The sequence below is a fragment of the Marmota flaviventris genome, chromosome 18 (assembly GCF_047511675.1).
Source record: "Marmota flaviventris isolate mMarFla1 chromosome 18, mMarFla1.hap1, whole genome shotgun sequence".
NCBI classification, from domain to species: domain Eukaryota; kingdom Metazoa; phylum Chordata; class Mammalia; order Rodentia; family Sciuridae; genus Marmota; species Marmota flaviventris.
Window position 1 is genome coordinate 1542262 of NC_092515.1, and position 12005 is coordinate 1554266.

At 46.6% G+C, this 12005-nt stretch overlaps 1 protein-coding gene across 1 annotated transcript; it reads right to left on the reverse strand.

Moving 5' to 3' along the window:
• Positions 1-651: 651 nt before the first annotated feature.
• Znf582 (zinc finger protein 582) lies at positions 652-11433 on the reverse strand. Its single transcript, XM_071605144.1, has 5 exons — positions 11076-11433; positions 10418-10506; positions 9171-9297; positions 8322-8417; positions 652-2801 (listed from the first exon to the last, which is right to left on the reverse strand). Exons 2-5 carry the CDS (start codon positions 10424-10426, stop codon positions 1339-1341), a joined length of 1695 nt encoding a protein of 564 aa, XP_071461245.1. The 5' UTR covers positions 10427-10506; positions 11076-11433; the 3' UTR covers positions 652-1338.
• Between the last annotated feature and the right edge of the window lie 572 nt (positions 11434-12005).

Below are 12005 nucleotides of genomic sequence, written 5' to 3' on the forward strand. Positions count from 1 at the left end.
AGTGGCAGAGCGCCTGCCTCACATGTGGAAGGCACTGGGCTTGATCCTCAGCACCACGTAAAAATTAAAATAAAGGTATTGTGTCCACCTACAATGAAAAAAATATTTTAAAAAAAGAAAGGTGTAACATGCACGTAGAGGATTAGTAACGTCCTTACAGCCCAAACAACAAAAAGCAAAAGTCTCAGGAATTTCGGGACTTTGTTTTTTTTTAAAAAAGTCAATTTTAGGAAATTCTGATCCAATATATCAAGTTATATAAGAATATAGAGAATTTTATCATTAAAACCCACTGGCTTTAACAGATTTATTTCAAAAATTATATCCAAAAATGTAGAATGCATACATTTTTTGAAGTTCATGGAACATATTTAAAAACCAGCCCTATATTTAGCCATGAAAAAAGACAATCAAAGCTGACATTTTCAGGCCACACTTATCAATCGTAAAAAAAAATTAAATATTTTTGAAGTTATATCATTTGGAATGCTTTTGGATGCAAATTTACAAAAGACCCAACTAAAACATGGGCAGTGAAGGTTTATTTCTCGCACAGAGGCATCAGGCTGCCCCAACCTGGGGTCTCCGGGCTCTGAGTCGGCTTCTCCAGGTCCTTTTTCCTCCTCTTGGCTCCACGACAGCTGCAGTCTCACCTTCCCACGTGAAGATGTCCAACAATGGGAAGTGCACAGGGAAGGAGCGAACTGCTCCCCAAAAGCCCCACTCACAGTGGGACACACTGGTCACTCTGAGTGGCACAGGAGGTTGGAAAATGAGAATCTGACATTTTCACATCCTAAGCAAGAGACGATGCTGCCAATAAGGTGAGCTGCCACAGCTTCTGGGCAGGCAAATGACACCTGCCTGTGACAGAAGTCACAAAATACGACCCAAAACAAGCTGCCCATGGGGAAATTAAGAGACTCTCCCAAACAGACTCTTCCTGAAATAGGGACACAGAGAAATGGTGATGACCAGGAGATGACCACCTGCCCTGGCACCACTCTGTCCACTGCTGTGCGGCCTGGGTCTCTGTAGGCTGACCAGTACCCGTGGTGTGTCTGAGCTTGGCTCCCCGGCTTGTGTGCACGCAGTGCTCAGGAGAGCATGGGCCGTCTGACCCCTTGGTGTGAACGACCTGCTCGTCACCCTTTATGGTACCTGCATGATGTACTTCCCGGGGAGTAATCCAGGAGTAATTCAGTCAGTTCTTCACCCACCCCCAAGAAAACTAAAACTTGACTCTTATTGAAATTAGTAAGCGGAAGTTAGAAAATATGATTCTGAATGTGTCAGAGATAAATATTCCCCAACCTTCCCCGCCTGATAAATAGTGGTCTAAGCACATTCCTTTATATCCACAAATGTTTCCGTAGAGCTTACAACCTCAGATGAAAGACAAGCTCTGAGCGAAGGCCTTCCCACCCCCTTCCCCCTCAGGCCTTTCTGTAAGGTGCGGGAGCTGGCAGCTGTGGCTGGCCTGAGCTGCTGGGCTTTCCCCTGACTTCCATTCACATGGCTGCTGGCCAACACAAACTCCCTGATGATCAACAATGGGTATGTGCCGACGGCGGCCTCTTCTGCACTCGATAAATCCGTGCGTGTTTCTCCACTCCGCAGCCTGGAGTGTTGAAGCGCAGTGGCACTTCGAGCAAGGGTCGTCCCCCATCCTTCGTGTTCCCGGGGCTTTCCCTCAGCATGAGAGGCCTGGTGCTGAACCAGCTGGGAGCAGTGACTGAAGGCCTTCCCACACTGCGTACAGTCATACGGCTTCTCGCCCGTGTGAGTCCTGTGATGGACGGTGAGGTGTGACACCCGTTTGAAGGCCCTACCACACACCTTGCACTGGTAGGGCTTCTCTCCAGTGTGGATTCTCTGATGTTGCCTAAGCTGGGAGCTCACTCTAAAGGCCTTCCCACACACCTTACATTCATAGGGCTTCTCCCCCGTATGAATTCTCTGATGGCGAATGAGAGTTGATCCCTGATTAAAGGCTTTCCCACATTCCTTACATTCGTAGAGTTTCTTGCCAGTATGAACAGTCTGATGCTGAATCAACTGAGACCGATGGCTGAAAGTCTTCCCACACTCCTTACATGCATAGGGTTTTTCCCCAGTATGAGTCCTGTAATGCACTTTGAGATGTGAGATCCGATTGAAGGCCTTGCCACACTCCTTACACTGGTAGGGTTTCTCACCAGTGTGAATCCGTTGGTGTTCAATCAACTGCGAACTCCGACTGAAGGCCTTCGCACAGTCCCTACATTCATAGGGCTTCTCGCCAGTATGAACTCTCTGGTGCTGTATGAAATTGGAACCAGAATTGAAGGCTTTTCCACATTGCTTACATTCATAGGGTTTCTTGCCAGAATGAATATTCTCATGCTGAATGAGTCGTGAGCCATATTTAAAGGCCTTCCCACATTCCTTACATTTATAGGGTTTCTCGTTAGAATGAATTCCTGGATGATTAATAAGGAATTCCTCCTGCCAGAAGTCATTTCTACACTTATTATATCCATGTGGCTTTCCTCCAGTGTGAATGTTCTGGTAAAAAATGAGGGATGTTTGCGGGTTCAAAGTGGGTATTTTTTCATGACTGATTAACATTCGACTGAAGTGCCTGTCTGGACCTCCTGGTTGTCTGTCAAACTGAGTTTCGCAATCCCAGTTGCCAGGCAAACCCGAGCACCTGAGACCATAACTTGCAAGTCTTTCCATTATCTCCCACCGGGGCGACTTGACTTCATGAACATGCTGCTCTGGAGGTGACACTTTGGTTTCATATCTGGATTTCAAGACTAAAAAAGAAAAAAACAGTTATGTTTTATTTTTCTTTTCTAGAAGGAAATTTAGTAAAAACTGGAAAGGTTAGGCTCAAAATAATACTTATAAGCTCTTGAGTGTGGCAGAGCAATTAAAAGGTGGCCAAGTAGAACAGAGAAAGAAAAACAAATACCATAAATGAAACGAGGGTGGTAATCAGAGAGATGATAAGAGTAGTTCTAAACATGTTAGTGTATATCTCAATCACCTCTGAATCACTTTTTTAAAAAAATAGTCTTTATGGCTGGGTGTGGTGGCCTGCACCTATAATTCCAAAGGCTTGGGAGGCTGAGGTAGGAGGATTGTAAGTTCAATGCCAGCCTCAGCAACTTACCAAGACACCCTCTAAATATAAAAAATATATAAAAAGGACTGGGGATGCAGCTCAAAGGAGCATCCTGGATTCAAGGTTCAAGCCCCAGTACCAGCAAAGAAAAAGAAGCTTCCATGAGACACTAGAAGAGACAGATATGATCTGACATGACCCAGAAATGACTGTTGCCTGGAGCATGAAGGAGCATGTGGGAGGAGCATGAGAGAGCCCAGGGAGCCTTCAGGTCATGCCAATGTCCTGCCTTGACTGTGTGATGGTCACACTCATTAATATCACACTTAAAACAGATACATTTGTTGAATATACATCATCCTCAGTATTTTTCAAAATCATGGAGATTTCACAAGATATAAAAAGTTCAAAGTGGCGACAGTTGCACAGTAGTGGATATGATCACTACTGAATTGTATACTTAATGGTTATCATGGTAATTTTTGTTATGTGTATTTTATCACAATTTCAAAAAGTAAGACTAAGTGGGGCTCGCCCTGTCCTGCCTCGGCACCCAGAGGCCGTGCTGACAGGGCTGCTGCGGCTTCTGTGGCGTTTTCTGTCACTGAAGTTTAGCTGACCACCACGGCAAAGCCACCAACAACTGAGCAGCCTCTCCTGGACCTTTCCACTGCCTACGGTGACTTAGGAACAAGAAGCGCCCTGTTTTAAGATGATCAGGCACAACTGATGAAGGGTGGGTCCCTTCCAGAACTACATATTTTGCTGCTTATTCAAATTACAAGCAAAAAGTGAATGGTGTATTAGATCCAGAGTTCACAGGCCCGAGATTTCAGTTGAGGTGGTTACTATTACAGCTACCAACCCCATTTGGCTAAAAAAGACTCACTGTCAGCTTGATGTCAAGGAACCACAGGGGAAAGCAGATGGGTGCTTTTGTACAGGCCATGAAGTGTTCTCAGCATATGGCCTGGGAGGACTTCACGGGTACGTGTTTGCCTTGTATGGTGGGCATATCGGTTTTGCTCATTTTGTTGTTAAAGTATTAAGCAAAAACTATTGGAATATAAAGGTTGCTTCTACAGCAGAAGGTGAGGAAGACTGTGAAAGATCATGAGGTTTTGTGAAAATGATGTGGCTGCTGTCACTTCGAGACCTTGTGCTACAACCATAGTACATCCACACAACTCCATGAAGAGACAGTGCAACGAGGCAGGGTAAAGACACACCTCCAGGCACCAGCTGTGCAGGAGGAAGGTCAAGCCTCTACTGTGGCCAGTAATGCATCTGGCGAGACAGATTCCAAACAGTCACTCACGATGTCCCCCTGTACGGCCCTATTCAGTGGTGAGGACATTCCACCAAAGAAAGGAAGAAAGGAAAGGGCACCAAAGGATGGCAGCAGACCTCGGAAGTAAAGCTGGCCAGTGGACAGAGGAAAATGGTGTGGGACAGCCAGCTATGCCCCGTGGCCACTGTTGGAGGAGCAAAGTCACAGTACCTTACTGCTCTTTTTTAACTATGTGGAAAAAACCTTGGCTACTCCCAAGGAAAAGCCTTTAAAAACACGCCTTTCTCTGTGTGCCAATCTATCACATCTGCCTTAAATGGTCAGATTTTATCCATCAATGGCAGAGTGTAGTGTTGACTCCATGAGCATTTTCCCAGTCTTCTAAATATAAACATCTCTGATTATATTACTATCCAAAGAAAGTACTATCATCCTGATTTCTAACCTCTGTGTCTACTTAACTCCTTGTGAATGTGAAACAGCAATAATATAGTGAGGTCTTATCCCGGGGCTCAGAAGGCTGAGGCAGGAAGCTCTGAGCTCAGAACCAGCCTCAGCAACTCAGCAAGGCCTATGCACTCGGCGAGATCCTGTGTCTAAATAAAATATAAATACAAAAAAGCGGGGGGTGGCGGGTGGCTGTGGCTCAGTGGTTAAGCACCCTGTGTTCAATCCCCAGTACCCCACCCTCCAAAAAAGTGAGTTCTTCTGTGTTTTCATCTTTCCTGATGAGATCTGGAACAGCACAGGGAGCTATTTGGGCATTAGTACTCACTGTTTTGAACAACCAATGAAAAAAATATCTAAAAATCTTATGAACAGTCAGCAATACAATATTTTGGTTTTCACTTCTAACAAGTACTTGAGTTTTGCATAATTAAACATTTCAATTGTGAGTACATCAAATTCAAATGGAGATAAGTAAAGACAAACTATTAATTGTTGGGGATAACAGTGAAGTGTTGACTCTTAGTTATATTAGTACACACTGTGCTGGCACCTTCTCCAGGCTTGTGACAAGTGAAGACAGCTAGAAGGCAACTGTCTTTGGTAGTTTATTCATGACGAACCTGGACTGTCAACTATTTGTCACACCCAGCACCATGGTTTGGACATGGTCCCCATGAGATGGCACTGCGGTGGTGGGACCTCTAAGAGGAGGGCCCAACGGGAGGTGATTAGAACACAGAACACCACCCTCCGAAGGGGCTAACGGCTGCCACCCGGGAGCAGGGTAGGCCTCATGTCAATAGACCAGTTCTGAGAGGGAGCCGCTTTATGTGAGGCCGCCATATATGCTTGGCCCTTCTTCATGTAACCGTTTCACTTTTCTACCATGCTATGATCCACAGCCAGGAGGACCTCACCAGACACCAGCACAATGATGCTGGGACCTTTTAGTCACCATGAGCCACATAAACCTATTTTATTTATAAGTGAGCCAGCTTCGTGTATTTTGTTATAACAAAACAAAACGGATCAAGACCTAAGCATCATGTAGTAGTAGCTGCTGAAAGACCTACTTAACAGAGTAGCAGATGGACTCGTGAGTCCCCTGGCTCACAGGAGACACTTCCCTCAATTTCAAAGTCCAAATCTGAGGACTACGGACACTTTGATTTCAGGCCCCTGAGCATGTGAGGCAAGTGGTCCACCACTGAGTCACATCCCCAGTCCACACCCAGTGCTTTTAAATGCATCTGAGCAAGCTGTGCCACCAAAGCCTTGCCTTACCAACACGCGTGAGCCATAGAACTGACTCTACTAGAGGAGGCACACCAACAGGAGATCTGGAACGCTGAGACGGGGCCAGACTAAGGTTATTTACCTGCCTTTTGTCTTATAAAAAATGCTAACGACTTTATGGAGCAACTTGATTACATCAGAAAGAGCAGTTTGGACTGTTAAAAAAATGAACGGCAGCCAGGTGCGGTGGCACACACCTATGATCCCAGCTGTTCTGGAGGCTGAGGCAGGAAGATCCCAAGTTTGAGGACAGCCAAGACAGTGTATTGAGGCCCTGAGCAACCTATAGAGACCCTGTCTTAAAAAACAAATACAAACAAAAAAACACTAGACAGCTATTTCGTTATTTTTAGATTTATTTTAAATTAGAGATTGTTGCTATCACTAGCACTTCTTAGTTGAAAATATATTAGTTTAGCTTTTTCCTCCTCCATTATTGGCCCTGACTCTAACATTCCTAAAAATACACAAATTTCTGAATGATTTAAATTAGGATACTTAATATAGGAAAATATTTAAAACAAGGTTCCAACATTCTGCTCACTCAAATCTCTTCTCCATCATGCCTTCGTATTTCTTGTTAATCTAAACGTTGTGTTTTTTGTGACTTTAGGAACCATGAGCTGGGTGCAGTAGAGCATGCCTGTAATCCCATCTGCTCAGGAGGCTGAGACAGGAGGGTCGTGAATTCAAAGCAAAAGGGAGGTGCTAAGCAATTGAGACCCTGTCTCTAAATGAAATATAAAATAGGGGGTTGGGGCTGTGGTTCAGCGGTAGTGCACTTGCCTGGCATACATGAGGCACTGGGTTTGGTTCTCAGCACTGCATGTAAATAAATAAGATAAAGGTCTATCCACAACTAAAAAAATATATTAAAAAAAATACAGGGCTGGGGTTGTAACTCAGTGTTAGAGTGCTCGTCTAGCACATGCAAGGCCCTGGGTTCGATCCTCAGCACCACATGAAAATAAGTAAACAAAATAAAGGTATTGTGTACAACTAAAAAATAAATATTAAAAAAAAAGTACAAAATTGGGCTGTGGATGTGGCTGAGTGGTTGAGGGCCCCTGAGTTCAATTCCTGGTACCAATGAAAAGAAACATGAGGAGCTGGGGAGCACTTACCAGGCACGTGTGAGGCACTGGGTTCAATCCTCAGCACCACATTAAAAATAAATAAAAGTATTATGTCCACCTACAAGTAAAAATATTGAAAAGCTAAAGAAAAAAGAAACACAAGGTGAACACAGTGGTGCACACCTGTAATCCCAGACACTTGGGAGGCTGAGGCAGAAGGACTGCAAGTTCAAGCCAACCTCAGCAACTTAGTGAGGTCCTACGCAACTGAGTAAGAGCCCATCTCAAAATAAAAAATAAAAAGGGTTGGGGATGTGTTTCAGTGCTAAAGTACCACACAAAAAAACAAACAAACAAAAAACTTGTGAGGAACATGCTACCTACACATTCTCAGGTGGGCCCCACACATCATGGCTTGGATCCTCCACATGGGCAAGACCCCTGGCAGTCCCCGGCTCACACCAAGGTGCACCTTCCTCTCTCCATGCTCCATGCCTTGCTCGACTCCAGCCACCCTGGCCATCTGTCTCAGAGGCACCCAGGGCTTCCCTGACTCAGCTTTCACACACATAGCTGGTGGTTACCAGGGGCCATCAGAGGCCGCATCTCAGCGAAAACGCCTCCTCCTTGGACCAGCTGCCCTGCTGTGCGGCCCAGATGACCTTTTCTTTTTTCCGTGTTTGTGCATGTGCTTGCGTGCATGTGTTCATGTCTATTTCTTCTGGCAGTTAAGCTCCACGAAGGCGGGGACACGGTGTGGCCCCCTCACCAGTATACACTGTGGTGCATGACACAAGCTCAAAAACACTTGTTGATTGTTCTCCAAAATAAAGAGCTGACACAGATCCCTTTAGAAAAGTGGTTAAAGGACATACATCTCTTTCCAAAAAGAAAATACTTTCTTAGGAAGTGTAACACTTGTATTCACTCAATCACTAAATACAAGACGATAAATAAATGTTTCAGGAAGGAAAGATCAAGGACCTGTATGCGAGACCTGACCTCTGAATCTGGCAACTTGAAGGGAAGACTTTCTAATGCCAAGGGCCACCTCCTTGATGCAGCTCTGCCCTCTCTCCACTGATGCCTCACTCACCTGTACACAGGCTTCCTGACACCACCCTCTCCTCCATCCAGGGCTCTTTGCCTTGCTCCAGGAAGGAGATCACATCAGGTTTGGATATGGCAAGACCTGGCAAAGAGAAGAAAAAGACCACGCAGTTATAGTGGAGATGGGACGGCCAGAACTCAGACTCAGGGCTGGGTCATTGCACAGGAGAGGCAGTGGCAAAAAGAAAGCTAGAAGACGACTTAATGATTACTTGAAATCGATTCAGCTAGTGGGATGCCCTTTAGTCACTCCCCAAATGACCAACACTCACAGAACTCACCGACACCCAGAAACCGACCAGGGGGGGACAGAAACGCCCTAGAGTAAGATCCAAGCTGACAGACCGTGTCAGGAGCCAGCCATGTGGCATGTGGGTCACCATGCGTGGAAGCCTAGTGGATAGAGACATCTGGTGTCTGGGAATGACCAATGGACATTTTCTCTGGTCAGCTGCTCAGGGTCAATGTGAATCTCTAGCCCACTCTGCTGTGGCCCACACAGTACCTGAGATGGATGTGACCTGCCAGATGTCAATCAACCTCCTGACTACAAGACATTAAGAAGCAAGACTCTGCCCCTGAGACCTTACCCCTGCCTTTGATGGACCCCCTTCAATAAACCACCAGATCCATCTTGTCTTTGTCTAGTTCCAGAGCCCACGTGGACTAGACCAGGAGCTTCACGATTCGTGAATACATTTCTGAGTATCTGTGTTTTATTATTCACTAATAATTTGAGATTTTAAGTTTTAGGGTGGCTTAGATTCCCCTGGGCAGGAAGAACCCTCCAATGAGACACTGGCCGTGGACCCCTGGTAAGACCAGGTCACCTTACCCAGTGAGACCAGGTTGCGGTAAGTCTCCAACATCACATCTCTGTACAAATCCCTCTGAGTCGGCTCCAGCCATTCCCATTCTTCTTGTGAGAAGACTACAGCCACATCCCTGAAAAATTCTGACCCCTGGAACAAGAGGAATAAATGATACATGTATATTTCAAGATGTTTTCACAGTGGGATGAGAAAAACTGGAAGTCTTTGCAGGAAGGGGTTGTTCTGGTGAATGAAAAAGCTGGGGCGGGGACAGAGGAAGTGGGCAAGACTAAAACAGCAAGCCAAAGCTCTGGTGCATGTCTGGGATGAAAATGAAAAAGCTAAATGGAGTTTTCTTTATTCTGTGCAATAGTGTGCTAAAACAGGCTGCCTGCTCTGCTTGACACCATTAAGGTAAGACCTACAGTTTTTACCTTGATGGGACAACAAAAAAAGATACCTGATGGGCTTTCACCTAATTATTGTTCAAAAGTTTTTATAAAAATGTTTTTATCTAAAAACAGGATGTTCACCTACATCAAGAATTTCTCAGAAACCTAAATTCATCATATCAGAATATATCGTGAGCATTTTCTTCATGAGAAAAACAACGAACACAAGGATGACTGTTAGTGACTATCCAATTTTCTTAAAATGAAAAGAATGGCACACTCAGTTACTGTGGACCCAGAACTGATCCCAAATCTCGAAGCTCTTACGTGATCTGACCACCCACCAGGCTGACAGTCTACACTTGCTATCAGCCACATCCTTAGTTCTGCGCTTCTCTCTCTTTTATTGAAGAACGACCCAGAATCAAATGCTCTGTGCAGCCTCAAATTAGATCTTAACTCTGGCATTCAATCTCAGATTCTCAGCTAAGCCTCAATTATTTCTTCCAAAGAAGGACACTACATACACACTCACATGGAGACCAACCAGCACTAGCTCCCTGCTTTTCTACATCCCCAAATGTCATTTCCATTCTTTTCACCTCAGTTCTGACAAAGGGTGCTCTCATTTCATAAACCAAAGTGTATTTTTGCTCCATCTGTCCTCCTAGCAGAAGGCTGAACTGTCAGGACACATGTGATGCTATGTAGAATGGACCCATGGGCATTTGTGGGGGCAGGCAATAGGACAGGAATTAGCTGTCTGGGCCTTTCAGTCCCTAATAATGGAGACCTCTGAGAACTAAATTAACTAATGGAACCCAGATGGGAAGTTTCAGGATAAGGAAAACAAATATTTACATGATTTTAAAACTCACGAGGGACATGACTTTCAGAATTTCAAAAGGTGGTAGGTCCTCCTCCAGGTTCCTCTCTTGAGGAAGTGCAGTCTCCTGAGATGGTGGAGCTGGGGAAGGAAAGAACAGAGGGTAGGCATGCCTCACAGCTCCCAGAAGAGGAGGTTACAAGCCCTCACCTGCTTGTCCCCAACCACCCTCAAAACAGAGTGAGGACAAACTGTGGCTGTCACTCAACCCAACCAAGGAGGCAGGAATCAAGGGTCCTCTCTCTCTGATTTCCCTTAAATACCCAGAGGTTCTGCCTTGTTGCTGACACACATCTAACACAAGGATGCTCACACTTATTCCAGTGACTGAGACCCACATTGTACCTCAAGTACAAGGAAAATTCCTCTTAGGTAGAGTAATATAGAGGATTTGTATAATAATATGCATAGCCCCAGCCCCAAATAAAGTTTCCCCAGGATTATGCCATTTTGGTCTCTCATGCATCAAATTTAACATCTTCAAAAGTCTACCTGTGGCTTGAGAGGCTGAGGCAGGAGGACTGCAAGTTCAAGGCCAGACTCTGTAACTTAGGGAGGCCCTAAGCAACTGAGTGAGACCCTATTTCAAAATAGAAACATAAGAAGGGTAACGTGCCCCATGTTCAATCCCCAGTACAAAAAAAGCCTACCTGGCTCTTTGCCCAACTTCCACAATCAAAAAGCCCGCAGTTCAATAGGCTTTGTGGACACCACTTTAGGGTCTACCTCGAGTCAAGAAATGGAGTGGAGAGGCAGATAAATTAAATGGCACACGCCCAGGGCTCCATATCAGCACATAAATGTAGCCCTCCATAGACACAAAGTAGTGTGCACATTTGCACACACAAGCTCTGCAGAAGAATACGCAGCACATAAGGAGTCAGGGCTACAAGTAGGCCAGTGGCTGAATCAGTTTTGGCACAACCAAAATAATGCTGGACATCACTAACAAGATATCCAACTCAGGATCCTCTGCACGATGTGGGAAATGCAGCAACAAGAAGTCAAGCCTCGCAAACGCTCACGGGCTCAGCGCCCGCAGAACACCCTCGGCCTCGCTCGACCCTCTCGAGGTCAGCACCGAGCAGGGCTTCGCACGGGCGCCGCAGTGCAGCCGGAGGCGGGCGTCGTGCGGGCGCCGAGGCAGCAAGCGCCCTGCTGCCGACGCCCGCCCGGGCCGCCGGGGCCTCGCGCGTCGCCTCCCCTCCGAGGGAGCCACCGCGACCCCTGACGCGCTGCCCGTGCAGCCTCGGCTCCCACGGCGGGGCGCCCAGGGCTTCGGGGTCTTGAAACTCTTGGGAGGCCCCCACGAAGCAAGTCGTCTTCCGGGTTAAACACACGCTGCGCGAGACGCGCGGGCTCGCGGGAAGAAGTGGCGCGCCACTCCCTCACCTGCCGCCTGGAGAGGAGGCGCCCCGCCTCTCACGGCGCAACCCGCGGCGCCGACCGGAAGCTAAGCGATGCGCACGCGCGGGCGCCGCGGCCCCTTCCGGGGAACGCGATTTCGGGGAGGCGAGGCGGATCTCGCGCGTTTCGAGAGGACCGACCTGCGGGGACGTGCGTGCGCGTGGGCTCCTGCT